The following is a 24,676-nucleotide window of genomic DNA, read 5'->3' on the forward strand; positions in this document are numbered from 1 at the left end:
AAGAAGAGATGAAACAAGCTAATCACCTCCCAGCTCACACCCATGGGGGTGACAGGTTGGAGGACAAACAGTCCTGTTCACTCCCTGCCACATTGGCTGCTCTCAATGGTCTAAGAAAGGCTGTCTCGTATTCCGTGTTGACTTCAGATGCAGGCCACATGGCTAAGTAGGGCCAGGTGTGGACTAGAACTCGCTATTTTCAAATGCATTGAAAACCCCAAACCACTTTTCAGAAAAAGTGATTCTGCATGCACATCCCATGATTGTTGTACCGTGACTATAAACCTGGTGACTGCAAACAACCCATATTCATTCCCTGACAGTTCTGGGGTCAGAAGTCAGAAGCAAGTTTCATGGGGCTAAAATCAAGGTATTGGCAGGGATGCTCCTTCTGGAGACTTCAGGGAAGAACTGATTTCTTGGAGTTTTTCAGCTTTCCACTCCTCAAGGCCCCTTCCTTGAATCACTTAAGCTTCTGCCTCCATTGCTCTGTCATCTAGTCTTCATCTCTCTCCCTCTTATAAGGACCTTTGTGATGTCACTGGGCCCCCTGAGGATTTCCAGGACTATCCCATCTCAGGGTCCTTAACTTAATCCACCTGCAAAGTCCCTTTGCCATGGAAGGGAGTGTAGTCATAGTCTACATTAGGATGTAGATGTGTTGGGGTGTTGGTGGTGTATTATCCTGCTGACCATAATCTCCTCTAAACCACCAAACTTCCGCAATGATGCTACCGTCTTAACATTCCCACCTGATTGTATCAGGGTTCCAATTTCTCCACATCTTCACCAACACTTATCTTTGTCTGTTTTCCTGTTCTAGCTATCCTAGTGAGTGGTATCTCACTGTGGTTTTGATTTGCATTTCCACGCTGGCTAACATGTTCAGCCCCCTTTTACCTGCTTGTTGACCTTTTGTGTATATTCAAGTCCTTTTTAAAAAAAAATTTTTTTATTGACTTTTTACAGAGAGGAAGGGAGGGGGATAGAGAGTTAGAAACATCAATGAGAGAGAAACATCTATCAGCTGCCTCCTGCACACCCCCTACTGAGAATGTGCCCATAACCAAGGTGCATGTCCTTGACTGGAATTGAACCTGGGACCCTTTAGTCCGCAGGCCGATGCTCTATCCTCTGAGCCAAACCAGGTAGGGCTCGGCCTACCTTTTTAATTGGGCTGTTTGTCTCTGTATTACTGAGTTGTCAGAGCCCTGCTTTTTGGTAACAAGCATGTCCCTTTTCCTGACTGTGCTGCGAACTCCCTCCCTGGGGCTCTCCCTGTCCTTTGCCCCTCCCCCATGTTTCCAGTGAAGCAGAAGATTGGCCCAGGACTGGCATCCAAATTCCTTTTTTATTTTTAAAATATGTCCACATATGATTTTTATTTGCCCTCACTCAAAAAAATGTGTCAAGGGTTATGGAGTGTTGGGATTACAAACCATTAAAAAAATTTTTTTTTATATTTATGTACTAAAAACTTCATTTCAAAAGGCATGAATAAGAGAGAAAAAAATCCTATGGAATTTACCATGGAGCTGAATCTGGATAACGGTGGTTGGAGCATCTCTTGCCAGTGTGCCTATGCAGAATACTCTACCTGCTGTCTCAGCATCTGCTTTTCCACCTCCTGCATGGAAAGCTCATCTCTGTGTCATGATTTTTGACAGGAGAGAGAGCTCCTGTGGGCAGGGCCCCGGGGCTGCCCCAGCTCTGCCTGGGACAAGCTGGTCTTGGGGAGGAGACTGTCACTTCCCACCAGTGGTGCCGGGTGTTTGGGTGGATGGGTGGGAGGTGGCCTTTGCAAGAGGCTGTTGCCTTCCTTCCCTGTAGATGACTCAGGAGCCAGCCTCAGAAGAGAGGCAGCCAGCTGGCCAGGACTGGCCGAACTCATCATGAGAGCTGTTGGGTGTGGGTAGGTGTTGGCACCTGCCACTCACTAGGGTGGGAGAGAGGTGGGAGATTCTGGCTGTCTCAGAGTCTGGCTGGTCATCTGGCTCTACCACCTACTTGCCAAGTGGCTTAGGCATGTGACCTCCCTTCGTGGGGTCTTTGTCCTCAGTGAACTATGAAAAATGGGTTCATTGTGTAGAGTGGACGAGTCACCCGTGTGAAATGCATAGAACAGGGCTGGGGGTCCGTGATTTGTTCACTACCTCCAGATCTGGGCACCAGTGGCCATGACAGACTGAGGAACCGGCTTCTGGACTTTTGCCTGGCCATTGAGGGCTTTGTACCAGGGGCTGAGGCTGGTCAATCATGTTCTGGCAGCAGGCCTCAGAGGACAAATTAGATGGTCCATGTGGTATAGGTGGAGGCCCTGACCTCCCCAGTGTGTGTGGAAAATCTTGAAGGATGTTGAAGTGGGATGGACAGGAATGGGTGGCTAGGATGGTGGGAACGTGAGGAAGGCCAGCTAGCTCTCCTGTTTCAGTGTCTCATTCAAGGTCCTCACCCATGGAGCCCTCTCCCGCCCTTCCTTGTTCTCCCTCCATAGCCATTAGCACAGCTCAGGTCTACACCAATGTTCACAATAGTATTGGGGTCAGGGTCTGCCGCCCCAGGACAGACATGCTGTCCTGGCTGCCGCTGTGCAGTGAAGGCACACAGTGAGCCCTGTGTGGCTGCATCTGGGCTGGAGGGGAGAGGGCAGGTAGGGTTGGGGCTCAGGTGGGGTGGGTGGGGGTCCCAGGATTCAGGTCCTGGGCCATGTCTGCAGGCAAGGGGCCGTCTGACATGGCATGGTGGTCAGTCTTAAAGACTGGTCAGGGCTCCCGGGAGGCAGCCTGGCTGAAGCTGGGACTTCCTGGTGCCTGCTGCTCCCTAGGAGGGATTTTGACAATCCTTTTCCTTTTGTAAACCATGTGTTCTTGGTGGTTCTGTGTGATCCCGCCCAGAGCTGTTGTGAGATGTCACAAGCCCGTGATCTGCCATGCACACTTCAGCTTTGTGGCTGTCCCTCGAGAAAACTTGAGACTTGTGGACACAGGACCAAGGTCATGGTGGGTCCCAGTCTGGATGTATCAATGAAGCAGTGACATCTCCTGCCCTTCACCCTCACCCTTAAAATGTCAGGATCCTCCGGGGCCCTAGCCAGCAATCCAGTGAGAGTCTGGCCCTCAAAGGGGGGCTTTAGCTGCTGTCCACCTAGCCCCAGCCTCATGTGTCCCAGGTATGGGATGGGGTGTTAGGGGCAAGGCCAGACAGGGTACCTGTGAGCCTGGGGCCTCTAGATCCCTTCCAGGGGAAAAGGACCGCCTCAGTGGCAAATCCTGGGTTTGTGCTGCCCTCTAGTGCCTGCCGCAGGCATCACCTTTTGGAAGTCTTTGGCCGAATCTTGTCACCCCTCTCCCCCTCCCACTCCTTTCTGGGACCATTTAGGCTTCTTGGGTTTCTCATTTTCCAGCTCACTTTGGCGTGGGGTGAGGTGAACTTGGTTAAATTATTCTCCAAGTTCTCAGGTCTCCATGCACTTGGATTCTGAGTTTTTCCAAATCCTGGTGGGAGTCTAGTCTTTTGAAACTGGAAAATTTAATTGGCTAACAGGGACCCTTCCCAGAATCTGTCACCGAGCCTTTTCCTGCTCAGGGTGAGCCACTGACAACCACACTGGGTTCCCTTAACTCCAGAGACAGGAGGGGGCCATTCCAATATGCACCCTTCTCCCTGAGAGGAGCTCTGGTTCCCAGTTATCTTCGGGCGCCTTCCCTGAATCTTAGAGTGCATGAATAGCACGGTCTCTCCTTCTGTGCCAAAATATCCGGGCATGGTTATGACTGAGGGTTCCTTGGAGCATCTAATTGCAGGCAAGGATCCATTCTGGCCGGCCTTCTACCCTCTGGTTCCAGATTCTGGACTTAGGCTTCCCATGCGTCCCTGGGCCTGGGTTCACTGACAGCAGCCAGGCTAGTCCTGGAGCGACCCACATATGCTCGGGTTGGGCCCTGCCTGGAGTTGTGGTTCTCCCTGCTTGCAGGCTGGTACCTCAAAAGAAGGCAGGCTGACACACAACCTCACTTACCTTGTAGAACCTGTCACGTGATCCTATGTCTCTGCATGTCCGACTCCAAAGATTTGAGTCCCTAAAGTGAAAAGCTTTTATTTCCTAGGGCCCCCAGCTTAAAATCAATGCTCTGGCTTCCCGTATCACATTGGCTTTCAGAACTAGGACACCTCTGTTTTTAATTATTGTAGTTTACGTCATTTTGGTCTTTTGTGTCAGAGCAGAGCAAGGCAGTCTCCTCTCCGCTCGCGTTGCTCCCTGGGGCCGGTGCTTTCAGTGTGCTGTATGGAGCAGGGCACCGCTGGTGGAACGCCGTCTGCTCATGCTTTCTGTCTTCCCTCGCAGGTGTGGCGGTATCGCAGCTGCAGCCATGGGGTCTGAGGATCATGGGGCCCAGAACCCCAGTTGTAAAATCATGACATTTCGCCCAACTATGGAAGAGTTTAAGGACTTCAACAAATACGTGGCCTACATTGAGTCCCAGGGAGCCCACCGGGCAGGCCTGGCCAAGGTGGGTGACAGACATCCTGGTCTCCTGCAGCTTCTCTGTGTGTGTCCGTGTCCAAGGTGTGGCACCCATTACCCTGTTCACTGATCCATCTGACCTCATTTATTACAAACAGGACGGAATTCTTTCCTCATGCCAGGCACTGTTCTAAGCACTGGAATTCCTAATGGACTCACACCACCCCTGTCCCTGCATGGGTTGGCAGGCTGGGGCAGAGACAGCACTGTGCTGAGCCCAGCCCAGCGGGCAGTGGCCACCCAGGGTATCATGGCAGCAAGTCTCACCCCACTGCGGGGAAGGAGGTCCAGAGTCTGGGGAGGCTTCTGGGCAGTTGATGCCAGGAAGGCCTGAGTTTTTGCCTTTATATTCTTAGTGAAACAATGTGTGTTTTTATTGTTGTTGTTGCTTTTTTGGAAATAGTATGCACATGGGAGGCAAATTCAAACAGTGCAAGAGGGCAGAGAGTGACTGAGTCTCCTCTTCCTCCCATCTCCCAGCTTCTATCCCTGGAGGCAACATAGTTACCATCCTGTCTCCTTCCTTGGCATCTTATACAAATAGGTGTGCATGTGTGAGGCAGACAGACACACAGCTCATCCTTTGTCCCTCTTTGCGTTTTTTTTTTTTTTTTTTTTTTTTTTTTTTTTGTGTGTGTGTGTGTGTGTGTGAATCTTCACCAGAGGATATTTTTGCCATTGATTGTTTTTAGGAGAGAGTGGAAAGGAGGAAGGATTGCGAGAGGGCTGAGAGAGAAAGGAGAGAGAGAGAGAGAGAGAGAGAGACAGAAAGAGAGAGAGAGGGAGGGAGGGAGGGAGAGAAACATCGATGTGAGAGACACATCGTTTGGTTATTTCTCACATGGGCTCCAACTAGCGCTGGGGATGGAACCTGCAACCCAGGTACATGGCCATGACCAGGAATTGAACCCATGGCCCTTTGGTGCTCAGATCAACATTCTAACCACTGAGCACACTGGCCAGGGCCTATGTCTCTTTTTAATATAAATGGCTGTTTCTTTTGTTCTTTCTTTTTTTTAAGTCCTTATTGGAGACTATGTTTTTTTTGTTTTTTTTTTATAAAATGTATTTTATTGATTTTTTTTTACAGAGAGGGAGAGAGAGCTAGAAACATCAATGAGAAACATCAATCAGCTGCCTCCTGCACCATCCCCCAGGGGATGTGCCCGCAACCAAGGTACATGCCCTTTATTGGAATCGAACTTAGGACCCTTGAGTCCGCAGGCCAACGCTCCATCCACTGAGCCAAACCAGTTAGGGCTAAAAAAAGAAATGTTTTTATTGATTGCAGAGAAGAAGGGGGAGGGAGGGAGAGAGAAACATCAGTGATGAGAGAGAATCATTGATTGGCTGCCTCTTTCACGCCCCCTACTGGGGATTGAACCAACAACCCTGGCATGTGCCCTGACCGGGAATCGAACTGTGACCTCCTGGTTCAGAGGTTGATCCTCAACCACTGAGCCACACCGCTGAGCAACTGTCTATCCCTCTTGACAGCCACCTCCGAACAATTCCAAGTGGCCACTTCACCCAGGAGTCCGGGGGACACACACTGGCCGCCGGGCCAGGCGCCCATGCTCAGCTGGCAGCCAGGAAGCCAGGAAGCCAGGTCCGGGGCCCATCCCAACCTCGAAGGACGCCTGGTTCCCATGTGCAGCCCCGGGCTGGCGGCCAGCGGGCTGGCGCGGAGGGCCGGGCCGTCACAGGTGGCAGGCCACCTCCCAGACCATCTGCAGGGCCATGGAGGCGCAGGGCGGCTGGGCCAGCGTGTAGGGCAGGGAGCGGATGGGCGCATGCAACTTGCCCAGGTAGGCCACCGTGTGCACCACGCGGCCCAGGAAGACGAGCAGGAAGTGCAGCCACGCCACGACGGGGTTGGGCTGTAGGAAGGAGTAGACCAGGCCCAGGAACAAGAACGGACAGATGGTCTCCATGTAGTTGTGGTGGGCTCTGAGGCAGCGATCCACGTCATGGTCACCCCGGCAGTACTGGGGGCCTCCGTGCCGCAGGGCGTCCTCGGGTTCTCAAAAGCCTTCTTCCGCAGCTGCCCTTGGCCGGTGATGACAGCCACTGCGTACATCTTGATGACCAGCAGAGTACTGCAGAGCAGGAAGGCAGAGCACCTGGTCACTCAGCGCGAGGGCTGGGGTGGGCATCGCAGCGGCGGCGGCAGCAGCAGCGGGCACTGGGCTCTCGGAGACTATGTTTTTATTGATTTTAGAGAGAGTAGAAGGGGAAGGGAGAGAGAGAGAAACGCAGTGTAAGAGAAAAACATCGATTGGTTGTTTCCCTTATGCGCCTAGACCTGGGATCAAACTGGCAACCTAGATATGTGCCCTGACTGGGAATGGAACCAGCTGCCTTTTAGTGTATGGATGGCACTCCAACCAACTGAACCCTCTGGCCAGGGCATGGCTGTGTTTTTCATGTTCATGTGAACCTGTGTGTGGTATTACTCACCCAATGATTGGGAAGATTTGTAACATGTTTGCTTAGGGTTCTTCTAGTTGCTTCCTGGATGAGTATCACTTTAAGATTCCTAGTTGTATATTCTTTAAATCAGGAGGTTGGTAAATGTTTTCTACAAAGAGCCAGATAGTATTTTCAGCTTTGCCAGCTGAGTAGGCTCTGTCTCCCACCACTTAGTTCTGTTGCCTTAGATAAGCCGTTCGTGCTGTGCATGAATAAAACTTTACTTATGGGCACTGAAATGTGAATTTCACAGAACTTCTTAAAAAAATATATTTTATTGACTTTTTACAGAGAGGAAGGGAGAGGGAGAGTTAGAAACATCGATGGGAGAGAAACATCAATCAGCTGCCTCCTACATACCCCCTACTGGTATATGCCCTTGGTATATGCCCTTGACTGGAATCGAACCTGGGACCCTTCAGTCTGCAGGCTGATGCTCTATCCACTGAGCCAAACCGGTTTTGGCCACAGAACTTTTACTTGTCCTGAATTATTCTTTTAAAAAAATAATTCCCCAACCATCTAAGAAAGAAAGAAAGAAAGAAAGAAAGAAAGAAAGAAAGAAAGAAAGAAAGAAAACCAAAGAAAGCAACACATTCTTAGCTCGTAGGCTGTACAAAAGCAGACAGCTGGTGAGATTTGTACCACAGGCTGTTTCCCTTATGCGGGGACAGGCTGTGGTTCACTACCTCCTCCTCCCCCACTTCTGTTTTTGGTTGGTTTTGTTACTAATAGCAGTTCTGATCCTGGTGTCACTCATACCTTCAAACTCAGCCTCAGGAGAAAGGAGAGCAGTAAGCCTGTAGCACCTTTCCCTCCCTCCCCTCCCCTCAGGATTTTTGGTCATATTATACCTGATAATGTAGACAATACAGAACACTTTTATCTGGTTTGGGAACCAAGGCTGCTGCTGCCATTTTAACTTCAGTTCTCCCTTTAAATGGCTTCAGTGCTCACTGTCTGTGTCTTACTCGCCTGCAGTTTGTCATCTCATGAGAGAAGGGCTCTGGAAACCCAGTGCCTAAGGTTCTAGCAAGTTCAGAAGTGTTCATTTGGGGCTTTTCTGCCCCCCACCAATCCACAGTCCGGTGTCCATTGTCAGGTGCAACTTTCCTGCCACCCCTTCTGTTGCAGGCCCCCAGTGGTGGGAAGATTCTGAGGCCAATGGAGTCCTGGTGCCTGTGGGGGGTGGGGCGTGGGGTCCCTTCCTTTATCTGCTATCACTGATCTTGTTCCACTTCTAGTTCAGCCAGCCCATCTATCTGCCTTTGGATTCACACCATCTTTTATGTCAGGAAACTTGTACTATTCTGTTGAAGTACCTTTAAATCCCACCCGACACTCTTCTGCTATCCTTTCACCGCCGTCATTTCTGTCACCCTTCCTCCACCTCTGTGTGGTCCACTCCATTACCTTCTCTCTCCCCCCTTCATCGCCTTCACTGTCTCAGTGCTTCTCCTTTGAACCCAGATGCCTCTGATTAGGCTTTGAATTCCAGTGGACTGATTTTTTGCTAATTTATTTGAATCGGTGGGAAACTATTTGGACTGGGGATTTTGTGAGGCAGATATTTTCAGTGTATATTTTCCTTCTGCTTTTTGTTTTGCATGTCCCTTTTTCTCTCTTAAGTGGTGTTTTATTTGTCATTTTCTCTCTGACTGATAGTCACCTTTGGATGTGGGAATTCTTTCTGAATCCAGCCAAAGGGGAAGCTGTCTGGGTGTGCAGGCACGTGTTCTGTGTGACCCTCCTGGTGATTAGGATCACACTGACACACATGTGCGCATGGTCCCTTCTTCCATCTAGCAGGGGTAGGGTGTGGTGCCTCTAGTCCCTCAGCGGCCTCCCTGCCACTCTGGGGACAGATGGATCCAAGGAAGCAGGGCTTTGTCCCTGAGCACCTCCCATTTTTTTCAAATGGGGATCCTTGGCTCTCAGGCTGCTGGTCTCTTTGGAGAAGGGACACGATGTCCTGCTGGCCTGACATGGATGTTTCCCTACCCTGGCCTCATCAGCCTTGACTGCTCTTCTCTGTGTGTGTATGCATGTGTGTGGACATATGTGCATATGTGTATGCGCACTTGGTTGTAGTGGTTTCCTTCTTTCATAAAAGCTGTATTTGTTCCCTCCTCAAAAGCTCTGTGAGGCTCAGTAGAACTGGGTGGGAGTGGGTGTTCAGCAGGCACAGGTAGAGTCAGGGCCACAGCTATTATCGGCTGTGGGTGTGCGGGAACCCCACTCTGGGGCCATCAGGCAGCCCAGTCATATTCCTCAGCCACTCTGCACATACTCTGAGGGCTGCGCCCAGTGGGTCCCTGCCCCCCACAGACCAGGGCTGGAACCTCCCTAGTCTGCTTGGGAAGCTCGGGGACAGGAGGAGTCGGGGAAGGGTGGTGGAGCAGTGGGACAGTGTAGGGTCCTCTGGGAGGGGTCAAGGTGCTCTGGTGCCCAGTCGTGAGGACAGTCGCGAAGGTAGATAATGCCCTGGTTGCTCTCAGCTGGCAGGCCTGCCCCATGAAGAGTGGTTTGGGGACCAGGTAGTTGTGTTTTTTTGTTTTTTTTTGGAGGGGGGGCAAAGGCTTCCCCTCATTCCTGCCCTTTTGTAGCGTTTCCTACACCTACTACCCCAACTGTGCAGACTCCTAGCTTTGCCAAACAAGTCACACCTAGGCCATTTGCCCAGTGTCCCCCTCATTCACTTGATGTGTGTGGCCTTACTTTGGCTGAACTTGCTCTCCAGGAGCTTTGAGCAAGGGTCAGTCCAGGGCTAAACCAGTCAGGTGCACCAGGTGCCGAGTAGGGACAGTCAGAATGCTGGAAGTTCTGCCAAAACCGGTTTGGCTCAGTGGATAGAACGTCGGCCTGCGGACTGAAAGGTCGCGGGTTTGATTCCGGTCAGGGGCACGTACTTTGGTTGCGGGCACATCTCCAGTGGGGGGTGTGCAAGAGGCAGCTGGTCGATGTATCTCTCTCATCGACGTTTCTAACTCTCTATCCCTCTCAATTCCTCTCTGTGTAAAATCAATAAAATATATTAAAAAAAAAAAAAAAAGAATGCTGGAAGTTCTTTAGGTGATAGGTTTCAGATGCCCTTTGCCTGGATCTCCTTTTATTTTTTTAAATATATTTTTATTGATTTCAGAGAGGAAGGGATATATATTTATATATATATATCCCTTCCTCTCTGAAATCAATAAAATATATATATATATATATATATATATATATATATATATATATATATATATATATATATCTGTGATGAGAGAGATTGGCTGCCTCCTGCATGCCCCCTACTGGGGATTGAGCCCACAGCACAGGCATGTGCCCTTGACCAGAATCGAACCTAGGACCCTTTAATCCATAGGCTGACACTCTATCTACTGAGCCAAACCAGCCAGGGAGGGATCCTCCTTTCAAATCTGATTTTGCAGAGGTGTGAGGGTGTTAGGCCACAATACATTACTAAGGGATTTTTCTAGAAGCTTGGGGTTCCTGACCAACTGGAAGTGGCCCTCCTTTTAAGCAGTTTTTCAAAACCTGCTTAGAATGTGTCCAGGAAGGAGTGGTTCACACGTATGCAAACCAGGCATCGCACGTGTGTGTGTGTGTGTGTGTGTGTGTGTGTGTGTATGTGTGTGTGTGTGTATGTGTGTGTGTGTGTATGCAGGTCCCTCCTGGTTTTCAGACGTCTTCACTCTGGTGTGTTAGGGATGGCATAGCCTCAGGCTCTTGTTTGAAAGTGGGAAATTCGGGATGACTGACTTTGTTCGTTTTGCCCCAGGCTGGGATTAGGGATGGGCTTCTAATAGAACTGAAGTGGGTCCAGAGCCTGTGCAGTCATGGCACTTTCCTGAAAGAGGTTTGGGTTTTCTGTCAAAAGGAAACATCTTTAACATAATTAAAAAGCAGCTTAGGGTCATGGATCCTTCCTCATAGAAGAATGTCTTGGATCCTGGGGGCATAGCGCCTTTTATCTCTTTCTTTTTTGTTTTTCCAGCCTTGAATGTTTTAGTTTAGCACCCGAACCTTCAGATTTCTCACTAGAAATCTAAGAAAACCTTCTGCTGGCAGGCTGACCCCAGCCAGTACCCTGTTGTCACATGGCCTCGCACCAGAAACAGGCGGGTAGTCTAGGTGCCTGTTGCGTCCAGGCCACAGTTGACAGAGTGAGAGAAGACGTCCCAGAAAGAGCCTTCACTGAAAGGTTGTGTCCTTGTCCTCATTTAACTTATCAGGGTTCCTGCCTTGGCACTGTTGCTATCCAGGTCGGGTATCTGTGGAGGGCCATCCTGGCCACTGCAGGGGTGTTGAGCAGCACCCTTCCTCCGCCTGCTCGATGCCAGGAGTACCCACAATCATGACAACCTCAGTTGTCCCTAGACATCACTCAGTGTCCCTTCGGGGCAGGGTTGCCCCAGGAGGGACCCACCGACTTTCTCTGTTGTTATTTATTTGTTTATAAATAAACTTGTATGTGCTGATAAGGGATGCAGCACCTTTCTGTTATTAACTGGCAACTGGAGAATAAGTGTTTTTGTTGCCAAGCAAAACATTTTCTTTCACCCACATCATAGATGAATAGTGGAGTCCTGGGGTGTGGTAAATTTCATCCCTTTTGGAAGCTGTCGGCAAACTTGGGCATCAGCGTGGGGTTCTTCCCTCATTGGCGCCGAGCAGGGTGTGGGTTCAGCCTCGTTGGAGTTCATGGCTGATGCTCTGAAAGCAGGTTGGGTTAGCCCCGCCAGCATGGCTCCGTGGTTGAGTGTTGACCTCTGAACCAGGAGGTCACCATTCGATTCCCAGTCAGAGCATATGCCTGGGTTTTGGGCTTGATCCCCGTTGTGAGGCTTGCAGGAGGCATCAGATCAATGATTCTCTTTCATCATTGTTTCTATCTCTCTCCCCTTCTTCTTTTCTCTCTGAAATTAATAAAAATATTTTAAAAACAACAAAATAGGTTAGATTAGTTCCTTTTCCCAAAGCTGTTAGATGGTCTGCTGGGCACTCTGAAAGGGGGCTTGAGGCTTGCAAACAGCCACCGGGGACTGGAGAGACTAGTCTGGCTCTGTGGGGCCCAGAAGGGTGCCTAATGCTCAGGAGGCCCTTGGTCCAGCCCAGAGGTCGCCCCTGACCAGGAAGGTGAAGGGGCCAAGAGTGGATTTCTGAGCCCAAGCAAGCCTAGCACAGTGCCCTGACACTAAACCCTTTGTGCTGATCCTTAGCGTCCCCTTGTGGAGAAAGGCAGGGAGGGCGGGGCAGGAGATCTGCCGTCAGCTCAGTCAGGCCTGGTGGTCTATTGGATTTGCTCCCATGAAATAGCTGTGCCTTTTCTCAAAGGCAACCTTCTGACAATTCCCACTTAGAATTGTCACCATTTCTTCTGCCTCTGGGCTTGTTAACCAGCCCTTCTTTATTTTATATCTTTAGTACTTACAACTGGTCACCTTCCCAGTTTCCTTATCTCTGTGGGTAGGCCCCATGAAACCTGGCTCTGAGATGGAGCCACATCTTAAAGGTATTTATCTTCTGCCCTCTTCCATGGAATGTAAGTCCCTCATGAGTCTTTGTTTTCCCATGTTTCCCCTCCCCAGCATCGTAATTACTCCCTAGTAGGTGTTAATGAAGGGGATTCCTAGAGCATGTGTCTGGCACAGCCTTGCTCTTTTCCAAAGCTAGAGGGCGAAATGGCCCTGCCCCCCAGTGATAAAGGTTTTAAAAGGACTTCAGATGCAGCTGGTTGTGCCCATGTTTCTGGCACCAGATTATTTGGGTGCTTGATAAAGGTACAGATGGTTCCTGGTGCCCTTGTGGGGCAGTCCCAGGTATGCTTCCCAGGTAGTGGCTGCTGGTCTCCCAGAAGTGGGCAGTGGGTTTCTGTCAAAAGCCCGTGCCCATTGTCTCTGATCGTTCCCCTGTCCTGAGTGGAAGTGCCTGTCTGGAGGCACCGCTGACTTCTCCTTGGTCTCACAGATCATCCCCCCGAAGGAGTGGAAGCCACGGCAGACGTATGATGACATCGATGACGTGGTCATCCCAGCCCCCATCCAGCAGGTGGTGACGGGCCAGTCAGGCCTCTTCACACAGTACAACATCCAGAAGAAGGCTATGACGGTCGGGGAGTACCGCCGCCTGGCCAACAGCGAGAAGTATGTAGCTGGGACCCGGTGTAGGGTGGAACCCGGAAACCCTATCTCCGAGGTGGAGCCACATCTTAAAGGCCTCCACCCCCCTGGTCTGCAAAGCCCAGTCCAACCGGAGCTTTGGGGGTGCAGAGATTGTAGGGCACATGTAGCCCCCTGCAAAGTGCATGCCATCTGCACTTGGTACCCTGGTGCTCAGAGACCCCCCCTATTCAAAAAGGGCGAAATCCAGACCCTCACCACCCATGGCCACTTGTCCACCTCATCCTACCTTCAACACCCACTACTGAGGACTGCCCCTTGGGGTTCAACCTATCCCCTGTCCCTGGAGTGCATCGCCTATACCCTCCCATAATGTCTCGGTTCTGATGGTGCCTCCTCAGAAAGGGGCTCTGTAATATGCATTCCTGCATGCTGCTTCCTTCAACATGGTGCACACATGGGCAACACTCATGTACATTCTGTGTGCTCATGGGTGCACTCGTGGGCATTCCCAGTGCATACACGGTGCACTCACGAGCATACCATCGCTGTTTTCTCCTTCCTGTTCTCTGTTATTCCCAGTTTCCTGGTTTTCTAAAATTGTTTGTGCATTTCCAGCAGTACCTTTACTCTCCAACATAAGTGTACCTTGAAGGTAGGGTGTAGTCTGCCTACTCATGCAATGGCCCTGGTGTCCAGGACAGTGCCTAGCCCATAATCAGTGCTCTTAGTATGTGCTGAGCAGTGAGATGATAACAGCCAGAGCCCCTGCCCATCCACCTGCTCCAACTTCCAGTGGTGTGCATTGTGACTTATATACCACAGGCCCAGCTAGCTGATGAGATGGGATAAGTGGGCATTATTCCAGGTAGTGCCACTTGCCCATCCTATACACACCCCCTGGAATAGATGCTGTCCCAGCAGAAATGGGACCACATTTGTGTTTTCTGGGGCTGTGCCCTGTGGTGGGGACAGGGCAGAGCCTCTCCCTCGGTGTATCTGGCAGATGCCCTGGGCCTGGTTCAGCTGTGAGATCCCCTTTTCGGTGTGCTATTTGCTCACAGATACTGCACTCCCCGGCACCAGGACTTTGACGACCTGGAACGCAAGTACTGGAAGAACCTCACCTTCGTCTCTCCCATTTATGGCGCTGACATCAGCGGCTCCTTGTACGATGATGTAAGTTCTGGAGACCAAGAGGTTCTTGGGAAAATGAGGAACTCAGTTTCCATGGTGGAGGTGAAGGAATGTAAATGTAAATGGAATTGAAAATGGAAGTGAAAATGACACAAGCTTAGTCGGGCTTTTTGTTTGGGCTCTAGTTACAACTACATGCCTAGTCTTAGCATGAATGAAGAAGGGATCCTATGGTTTTCTGACTTGCAAAATCTTTTCTACTGAGTTATAGAGTTCTGATGGCTCTGATCTTACACCCTCAGAATCCTGGCAGCCCCAGGTTCTCAGCTGCCCAAGCTGCCATGGGTTCACTTATTTCTGGTCCTTTTGCTGGGCTGGGGGTGCTTTGGGAACACCCAGGCAACAGAGAGGGACCTGACCTTGGCCTGTCCAAGGACTTAGACCAGATGCTGGTGACTGTGACCAGAGGCCCAGAGAGGTGCTGGTATTAAGCAGAGGGAGGTTAAGTGAGACCCTTAGTTTTTAGGGGATAGTTTATTAATATTTATGGGACCTCAGACAACCCTGAGGTTAATTTCAGAGTTACTGATGTGCTCTCTCCTGGGGGTGTTCTGTATGGGGTACCCGGGGGGTAAAATATGGCCATTTCCATGCCCCGGGTGGTCTTCTTGGTCCCCATTTGTGCCCCTCTATGTTGTCACTCTGAAGGTCATGTCTTACTAGGATAGTCTCTTTCATTCACTCAGCCCATGTTCACCATGAGAGGTGAACTGAGTTCACTTGAGTTTTTGTCTTGAGTGGGATTGGAGTTAGGTGGGAATAGCACCTGGGAAGAGTGGGGACCCTCCTGGATGCTCAGAGAGGAGCCCTGTTAGAACAAGTGGGGCTTGTGACTCCTAAAAGGTATCAGAAAAATCAGGACTACTGCATGGGTCCCCACATGAATTGTTGGCCAGCATTTCTTTTTGCCCAGAGTGATTGCGCCATATTGCATTCTACCAGCAATAAGTGAGAGTTCCTATTGCTCCACATCCTCGTCAGCATTTAGTGGTGTCAGTGTTCCGAATTTTGGCCATTCTGATAAGTGTGTAGTGGTAGCTCATTGTGGTTTTAATTTGCATTTCCCTGGTGCCATGATGTGGAGCATCTTTTCATGTGCTTGTTTATCATCAGTGTATCTTACTTGGTGAGGTTCAGGTCTTTGACTCATTTTTAAAGTGGATTGTTTATTCTCTTATTATTGAGTTTCAAGATTTCTTTTGCAAATATTTTCTCCTAGTCTGGGGCTTGTCTTCTCATTCTCTTAAAGACTGCATTGTTTTCAAATAGAAATTAAAAAGTTAAAAAAAAAAAATTAAAGCCTTGTCCAGGGAGAACACCTGGGTTTGCTCTTGTGTGCTGCCTGCAATTGGTCGTAGTGATGAACCTGTGAAGGACCCAGTGAGGCTTGGTGGGGCCAGTTCTGAGATCGTGAGCAACGCCTGCCATAGTTTCCTGAAGAGGTTTTGGGGCCTTGTGTTTCCTGTGCCTGATCTAGTGCAACAATCTCCTTTACAGATGTGGAAACTTAGGCTCAAGCAGAGAAATGACTTCCCCTGGCCACACAATGAGTTATTGCCTGGCTTAGACTAGATCCCCGGTCCCCCGCCTGTGGCCGCATTGTGGATGTGTGAGCTGAATAGTGAGGTGAATTGGACAAGGCTTTAGAGAGGCGATCACTTTTTGATGTGCCCTGACCTTGGGAAGCTTCTGTTCAAGGCGACCTTGGGTTTTTCTTTCTTATACTGAGGAGTCTGGTCACTGTCTCCTCCCCACACCCCATGTTCTGGGCTTCTGCCAGGACTCACCTTACAAAGATCAGCCAGTGGTCTTGCCAAATCAGGGGCCTGTAATGTGGACCAGAGAAGGTGGTACAAGGTGGACTGGGGCAGAAAGATGGCTGATGCGCACTCACATCTCAACAGGCTTGAAGGGTTCTCTAGGGAAAGGAAGTTGATTAAAGCATATTTTGTGAGCTCTTATGGATAGGACATAGATTGCTTGCTTGTGGCATTAGGATAGGTGGGACTGGTAGGTGAGGATTCTACCCTTGCTTGCTTGGTTCTGAGAACCATCTCCATCTCCTCCATGCGGAGGTTCCAGAAGGGCTGTCTGGCACCTTCGCTGGTCTAGCCCCACCCGGCAGTTGTCTTCCTCCTTCTGTGTCATTGACTTTGAGGTACACTAGTTACTCATGACCAAACTGAGGTCTTTACTGCTGAGATTAACACATAACAACGTGGAGTCTAGAGAAAGCTCTGCCCAACTGCATGGCACAGGGCAGTCAGTCAGCATCTGCAGGGTATGAGCAGCCAGGATGCGTTTGGACACGGGGTGAGTCAAGCTCTGAAGTGGGCAGGTTTGGAGCTGACAACAAGGCTCCTGGGCCCTCATAGGGGTCACACGGCAGCAGGCAGCTCAGAGGGAAGGACACTTCCTGTCCTCCCACTAATGTCTGGGGCTGGTGGGGCCAGGGCGCCCCAAGGATGGCCGGCCCACTGACTGTGTGCCTGCTGTCTCACAGGACGTGGCCCAGTGGAACATCGGGAACCTTCGGACCATCCTGGACATGGTGGAACGTGAGTGCGGCACCATCATCGAGGGTGTCAACACTCCCTACCTGTACTTCGGCATGTGGAAGACCACCTTCGCCTGGCACACAGAGGACATGGACCTGTACAGCATCAACTACCTGCACTTTGGGGAGCCCAAGTCATGGTGAGTGTCCAGCCAGCGGCCTGACTTGCTTCACAGGGTGGAGGGTCTCCACTGCCAGCAGGGCAGAGGGCGGGGGAGGGCAGGTGGATGGGCTCCTCTGGGTCAAGCAGGCATGGGTGTCTTCTGGGAGGCCCCTGTGGCCAGGGCTATCAGGCAGGGTGGGCCAGGGTAGGAGCTCTGGTAGCTGCAGATCTGCTGGCTCTGTCCCCACTGGCTTCAGGGCAGCCTCAGTTTACACCAGTTTGGGGATGAGGTATATGTGCCCCTCAGAAATGAGCTTCCTGGTTTGTGGAGTTTGGGGTTTGGGCCTAGAGAGCTTCCCACTGAGCAGTGGCTGGTCTAGGCTCCCTTAGCATCTCCCCAGGCGGAGTCAGGCACGTGGCTATTGTACTGGAGCACTCCTGGGGCCGCAGGCCTGAGGACAGGGTAGCCTTGAGCACTGAGCCTCCCTCACCTTCCTCTTGGCCTGTGGTGTGAGGGGTGAGATTAGCAGTAGGCTCCTGCTGCCTGGGGTCCCCACTAGTTTGCAGGTGCTGAGCAGGGGTGAGTGAGCTGTCCCGAAGGCCATTCTGTGAGTGCTGGGCTCTGCAGGCTGGGGCATATGTCCAGTGTGCTCTGTGTTCTGGAATCTCTGAGCTAACACTCACATCACATCCAGCTTCTGCTGGCAGGCCGGGAGGCAGCTGCCTTCTGTTTGTTCACTGCTGTTTCCAGCAGGGATTTCTGAGCTGAGGCTTTGCACCTCCCTGCCTCTGTTGTCACAATAATCAGCGAAGCTCAGAGGAGTGTCAGGAGAGGCCCGGGAGCAGATTGTGGCACTCAAGACCTCAGCCAAGCTAGTTGGGGGCAGCGAGGTATGGGGCAGGGGGACACAGCAGGGATGGGGACACAGGCAGCAGACTCTGGCCAAGGCATCCCTTACCTTGGCTGAGCCCATAGGCACCTCAACCCCTTTAAGTTGCTTGGTCCTCCTGGAGCACTTTGCTGAGGGAGGCAGGAACAAGAGTTCTGAGCAGAGGACTTAGGAGCCAGGAGGAGATTTTGGGTGGGAAACCAGGCCTCTCTCTTCTTCCTTTTGCTGTATGACCATGCTCTCCTCACCTCTGATGTGAACGAAGCTGTTTCCTCTCAGATAGCAGAGAAAGATAGAAAAGCGCTGGACACAGACATGGGAGCATGTGTATGAGTGTCCCAGGGCTATTGTAACAAATGACCACAAGCCTTAGTACACACACATTTATTCTGTCATGTTCTGGAGGTCAGGAATCTCACAGGTGTGGGCTGGACTTTTTCTTTTGGAGGCTCCATAGGAAAATCGGCCTTTTCCAGCTTCTATAGGAGCCATGTTCCTGGTTTGTGGCTGCTTCTATCTTCACAGCCAATAGTGCAGTCTCTTCTACTTATGACTTTGACCCTCCTGCCTCCCTCCCGTTTCCCCCAGGGATCTCCAGGGTCATCCCCATTCCAGGGTCTTTAATCTTTTGCCATCTGAGGTGCTATGTCCACAGTCCCCGGACTAGGACTGAGATGTCTTTGGTGCCATTATCCTGCCAGCCCTGGGCCTCTGGCCTTTGAACTGTGCTACTCTGTGTGTGTAGGGGATCCTGTTACCGTTACAGGGCTTGTTCTCAGCCCACTTCTCTCCTTTGGTGGCGTGCGGTGGCTTTGCATTAGCCCTTGGTCATCGAAACCTCCATGCTGGGCGGTATTTACCTTTTAGGGGTAAAATTGGAAGAGATTGGCAAGTTGGTGATGCCCTTTTCATAAGACCCAAATCTCATACCCATGAGCGTGATTCTGAGCAATTGGGCAGAAGTGTTTCCTGGCTAGTGACATTGTCCCAATGCTCTCCAGGATGTCCCAGTGTCCATGCAGCCACCCTGTACCCTCCTCTCTCCATGGCAAGGCTAGGCTGTGACTCCACAGAGGCCCCAGCCTAGACCTGGTGGAGAGGGGGCCAGGTTCTGCCCCAAACCCATACCTGCAGGCAGGAGGGCAGGGCCTGGGAGTGCAGCTTGTGGTGTGAGAACCTGCCCTCCCCTGGGCGCTCTGCCTGCCGCCTCCCGGCACTCAGCATGCTGTCTGTGAGCCGTGTAGGCTGAGTGCCCACGAGCAGCCTTCTGACTTCCTGTGCAGATCCACAGGCTGCGTCATATGTTTGTGTGTGAGTGTGAGAGTACTCCTGAGTGTGTATATGTGTGCTTATGTGTGTGTGTGTGTGTATATGGGAGTGTTAGTGTGTATATGTATGTTTATGTGTGTTTCTATAGTTGAAGTGTTTTTATGTATGTATGCTTATGTGAGTGTGGTGTGTGTGTGTGTGCCGGGCCTGCTGGATGGCCTGGATGATATTTCATGGTGTTGGCCAGTGACTTGGCCACGTATCTGAGCCACTGTCCTCTGCATCCCAGTTCGGTTGGGTGTAGCTCCCCTCAGGGCCACTAGATGGCGCCCTTCCCTTTCCCCATGGACCATCATCTTCCAGCACTGCGGTGGAAATTTCCTAGGTTCTTTTTATTCTTTTTAGACTCCACCTTTTTAGAACCCACTGGGCAATGATCATCCCAGGGCCCTTTGGGAGCCGCAGTAGGAGGAGAGCAAGGACTCTGCTGGGCAGGGGGATGGGTGGTAGGAACACTGCCTCTCATCTGCTCAGCTCTGCGAAGATGCCCCAATTTTAAGGGCATCTGGCTGGCAGAGGGACCTTAAGGAAAGAAAACCCACCTTTTCCAGAGAGAGAGAGAGAGAGAGAGAGAGAGTAATTAGAGCGAGAGAGAGAGGAAGGGAGGAAGAAGCAAGCCAATGCTGAGTCCCAGCATGTGGTGACTAAGGGCAGGTTGAGCTCTCATAGACGTGACTCTGGGGCAAAAGTGTGTTCTGGGGTCATGAGGCCCTGCAGCAAGCAGTGAGGATGCTGAGAAAAGCTGCTGGTCTCAGGGAGGTTGGCGCAGAAGTGGCGTCAGGGAGCCTGGCAGGGAGGCTGGCTGGTAGTGAGAGGGTGGGGGCACAGAAAGGTGGCTGGGATGGATGGTAGTGGGAAAGTGGTGGGACTGGCTTTGAGGGAGGTGAAGTGTGAGAAAATGCAGTAGGAAGTCCTTGAGAGCTGTCCATGGGAGGGGACCCAGGGAATGTGAGGGCACAGCTGCCCCCTCCCTGGGGGATGCAGCAGGACAGACACCTGGCTCTGCATGCTTGCCTCCCGTCGCAGCACTCAGTGCTCTCTGGCTACAGCCCTGAGGACGGCTCCTGCTTCACACGCTGTACCCCTGGTTTGCTTGGGGTGGCCCTTGTGTCCGCCCATCACCTTACCTACACCCTTCTCCACACCCCGATTCCCGAGTGCAATGGGGAAGCCATAAGCAGAGCTGGCATTGGACACAGCAGTGCATCTCTGACAGAAAGAATCTTCTAGAAGGCACTTTGACCTTGGTCTTGGTTTCTGGTCTAGAAGGGGCATGGGATTGCACTCGGGGATCTCTCACACAGATCGAGTCTGGCCAGTGGGAAGGGATTTCTCAAAGTGTGGCCATGTAGGATCCCAGCTCTCTGCTCCATGCCTGGTCAGCACAGCCTGGTCATCGTGCTGGGCACCCTTCCAGCTCTCTCCCCTCAGGATCAGGGTGGGGATGTTGGCATCATCTGGTGTCTCCCCACCAGACCATGGACCTGGTGAGGGCAGGGCCCTCGGTCTTCCTTTTGTACCCAGCTCCTGGCAGGGGCCTGGCACAGAGAGGGACTCAGTAGCTATCAGGAGACCTGGGTACTTGGACCACAGTAACCCTCAGCCTCTGAGCCCCAGTGCCTGAGGGGTTACTGTGGAGCCAGTACCATCCTGTGGGAGTCAGCCTCCTTGTCTTGCTCTGTCATGGAGCCAACATGGACACCAGCCTGGGGTGGGGGAGGTGAGGTGCCCTCTTGCCCCTGGGCTGGGGGCTCAGGGATCCACTTGACAACCCCCTGGGAAGGTGATGCCTTGCTCCCACCCCTCCCCAGAGAGGAGACATTGTCTGGCAGATTGTACTCACACGTCTGTCTCCCTAATGTATGTACTGCTCTGCTTGCGTCTACAGTAGCTTAATTGCAACCATTTCAGATTATTTCCATAGCACTTTTTTTTTAAAGTGTCGACGTCCTCAGGTTTATTGCGTTTTATGAAGCCTTTCTGGGTGTGTTGCTACTTTGGTAGTGTGATTTGTGTGTCAAACTGACGTGAACAGCCTGGTGTCGATAAAAGCATGGAATTTGCTTTGAAAGGCTGGCAGTGCGTGGTGCTCTCAGGCAGCAAGGCTAAGAATATCTGAAGCGTTTGAGTGCTTCAGAATTCCTTTTGAGATGGGGATTTAAAATAGACCGGTGCTCACACTCGCACGAGGACCGTTCTTGCCGCTGCTTGACCTTCCTGCTGCCCTGCTGCCCTGCCCATTATTGAGGCCAGGAGGGTGGGCGGGCGTGGGCATTAGGAGGAGGCAGGGCTGGCCCTGCAGGACAGTGCCTGGGGGGTGGGCAGCCCAGTGTCCAGCAGTCGTGCCCTATAGAACCTGCTGTCCTAGGCCAGACACATTCCGTGAAGCCCATGGGTGGTGGTGGTTTAGCCAGAAATTATATCCCCCACAGCTTGTCCCAGGGTAACTGGTTCTGCTCCCTGGTTCGGCCCCTGTGGGTCTCAGGCCTGGTCAGATACCACGCTCATCATTGGAAACCTCAGCTCCGAGTGTGATACACCCACCACATGCTGTTTCACACTGTTTCTACGATGTAGCACTAAATAGTGTTTCTAGCAGTATTGCCACACGCAGCACCTGCCACCTCCTGTCCTCCTGCTGCTTCCAAGTGTCCCCAGGAAAGAGTTCTGGGAATTGGAGAGCGCTGGGCTCTGGTCAGCCCTTATTTCCTGGGCACTTCGGGACCATCTGGAGTGTGCTGTGTACCCTGAAGAGGAGGGCAGAGTGCCTGCCACCCTGGCACACGTTACTGCCAATGTAGTCAGTCCCGCTGGCCCTGCTGTGGTTGGGTCTACCTTTCAGGGTACGTCCTGAGTGCCCGCATCCAGCAAGGGCTGGCTAAGGCTTCGGTAGGGCAGGCTTGGGAGATGACAGTCTTCGAGGGTGAGGCTGGCTTGGGCGGTGGGCTCAGTTGCAGGAGCCAAGGACCACTGTGAAGAGCAGAGACTGGAAGCGGGTGTGTCCCAGTGGAGGATGCTCTCCTGCTCTGGGGGTTGGCCCTCAGGGCTGTGATCTTGGCCTTCAGGCCTCAGACTCTGCAGCATCCCATGAGTTCTGTCTCTGGCTTCCCCAGCCCCTCCATCCTTCCCACTTTAACATATCTGGGATTCAGTCTTCCAAGTCTCTGGTGTCAGTGTCCCTGAGGGCGGGGGCAGGGGACGGGAGAGAGGAGAGAGTCTGATTGCATTCCCATGAGGAGCATGGAGCCCTCACTAGCTCTGGATGGTCCTGAGGTGCGCTGAATGGATCCTTCTGTACAGGACTAGTGGCAGGAATGCTGGTGAGAGCTTGGGAGTTTAGGTGGCACAGAGCCGTCCCTGCCACCATGGGGCCTTTCGGGACCTTGCCAGAGCAAGGTGGCTAGGAGCTACCCTTGTTGCTGGAGAAAGGGCTGGGCCTGAGTCAGGGAATGGGACCCTCTGGTGACTGCTGCCCTGGAGTCTCAGAAGCCATGAAGTTGTGTCTGAGAGCTCTGCCCCTTCGCTGACCTTTCAGAAGCCTGATTGAGGCTCCCAGTGGATTGCAGAAATTTTCCCTTTGATTCAGCTATAGAGTTTTTCTTTGGCATTTTGCTCAGGGGAATTTCATAGGAGAGGGATTGGGCAGCCTTTGCTGTCAAAAATTCCCAGCAGGCACAGCCATCTCTGCCTGCACTTGGTACTCTGGAGGTGTGTGTGTGTGCATGTGCAAGTGTGTATGTATGTGCATGCATGTGCACATACTTGTGAATGTGTGTACATGTGCAACACATGCATGTGTGTGCTGCACCTTTGTGTGTATAGCTGTCCTGTGTGCATTGAGGTGGTGTGTGTACATGTGCTGTGTGTGCATGCCTGAATGTGTATGCATTTATGCATTGGAGGACATGTACTCCCTGCCATGGGCACCAGGAGGAAGTATGCATGCCCTGGCTGACTCCCATGTGACCTGTTCTCTGACTGCAGCCTGGGCACTGATGGGTTTGTTTCCCAGGCAGAGCAAGATTCTTTTCGGGGACGGTGGTGCTGCTGGGATGCTTCCTTGCTCCTTGACCTGGCCCCTGGGGACCTCTCTGCAGGTCCACCTGAGGCAGCATCAGTCCTTTTTCCAGCTGCACCTCCTGCAGCATTGAATAATCCCTCCCTCCTTCCCTTCCTGCCTCCTCCTCCCTTTCTTCCTCCTGCCTCCTTTCTACCTTGCTGTCCAAAGCAACTCCCCAGCCTGGCTGTAGGTGGCGCTGGAGGACCTCAGTGCCTGGTCCAGGCCCTGGGAGGGCCTCAGCTTTGTTGCCAGGGACCCAGACTGAGGTGGGTGTTGGAGCCGCGGGAAGCTGGCCAGACAGCAGCCCCGAAGGCCCTTGGTAGAGAGCACTGGTGTCTAGAGGAGGCCTGGTTGGCCATGTGCAACTTCATGGCTTCTGAGACTCCAGGGCAGCAGTCACCAGGGGGTCCCATTCCCTGACTCAGGCCCAGCCCTTTCTCCAGCAACAAGGGTAGCTCCTAGCTACCTTGCTCTGGCAAGGTCCCGAAAGGCCCCATGGTGGCAGGGACGGCTCTGTGCCAAGGTTGGTAGGAGCCTGACAGCTTCCCAGATTGGATTCAATAACTTAGCTTCCCAGCACCACACCCTGTCACCTCATAGAGCAGACAGACATTCCCCCTTCTCCCCCTCTCACCCTGGGCCGGCCCAGCTCCCACTTGGTATCAGAGCACAGAGCTGGTGAGGCTGTGGTGCCTGGGGCGGTCAGATGGATAAGACCTACCAAGATGTCAGCAGGTGGCTTGATTTGTACCTTGTTAACTCGCTGGGGAAACCTGGGTCTTGAGCTAAGGTGACAGAAATACAGCAACAAAGAGTGTTTTAGAGCAGAAACCTCCTCCTGAGAGCAAATGTAAGCATATTCGGGGAGCTGTGGATTGCTGGGCTCATCCAGGGGATCATGGAGAGGGGAGGAGCGCCTTCTTGGTCATCTTTCCCGTCTCCTCTTTTGACCATGACCGTGGCCACAGTACCAGAGCTGGTTGTGCTTTATTCGATTTATGCCTAACCCACTTGCCTACTGCCTCCTTCCAAGACTCCTGCTAGGTGTCAGGGATACGAGCGTGACTTTCCTGGATGCAGCTGGGTGGGCATTGCAGTCGTGCACTCTGGCGCTGGGGTCACAGCGGTGGCACAGCCCTAGCATGAATGGTTTAACACCATGGCCAGGAGTGTCTATGCATGCAGGTGCTCAGGGGAAGGATGGCTGTGTCACCATGGCTCAGAAACCCTCCTGGCCATCCCTTAGCCTCGCTCTTGCCTGATGTCCCAGACCTGGCTTTCTGCTTGTCAGGATTTGTGTAGTAAATTTAAAACCAAAAGCTGGTTTTGGCATTTGAAAAATTAACTCCTGATGCTAGAGAAACCTTCGAGTCTCACCCTGGGCAATCAAGTGCTATCGAACTATGAGACTAGGATTG

The 24,676-nt window shown here is 52.0% G+C and overlaps 1 protein-coding gene and 1 pseudogene across 3 annotated transcripts in view; one reads left to right on the forward strand and one right to left on the reverse strand.

The window, feature by feature from the left end:
- The window catches only part of KDM4B (lysine demethylase 4B), a 139,596-nt gene that overhangs the window by 40,271 nt on the left and 74,649 nt on the right, over positions 1-24,676 (forward strand). For both annotated transcript variants that reach the window (XM_084883665.1, XM_084883666.1), the window contains exons 3-6: positions 4,346-4,511; positions 12,971-13,146; positions 14,187-14,301; positions 16,823-17,016. In XM_084883665.1, the coding sequence (XP_084739791.1) occupies positions 4,371-4,511; positions 12,971-13,146; positions 14,187-14,301; positions 16,823-17,016 (626 nt within the window). In that variant the 5' untranslated portion in view covers positions 4,346-4,370. The remainder of the gene's footprint in view (positions 1-4,345; positions 4,512-12,970; positions 13,147-14,186; positions 14,302-16,822; positions 17,017-24,676) is intronic.
- LOC311622466 (prostaglandin E synthase-like) lies at positions 5,639-7,354 on the reverse strand (annotated as a pseudogene). The gene has a single exon. The product of its transcript is annotated as a prostaglandin E synthase-like (transcript).

Source organism: Pipistrellus hanaki (genome assembly GCF_964339955.1).
Source record: "Pipistrellus hanaki genome assembly, chromosome: 5".
Taxonomy (NCBI): domain Eukaryota; kingdom Metazoa; phylum Chordata; class Mammalia; order Chiroptera; family Vespertilionidae; genus Pipistrellus; species Pipistrellus hanaki.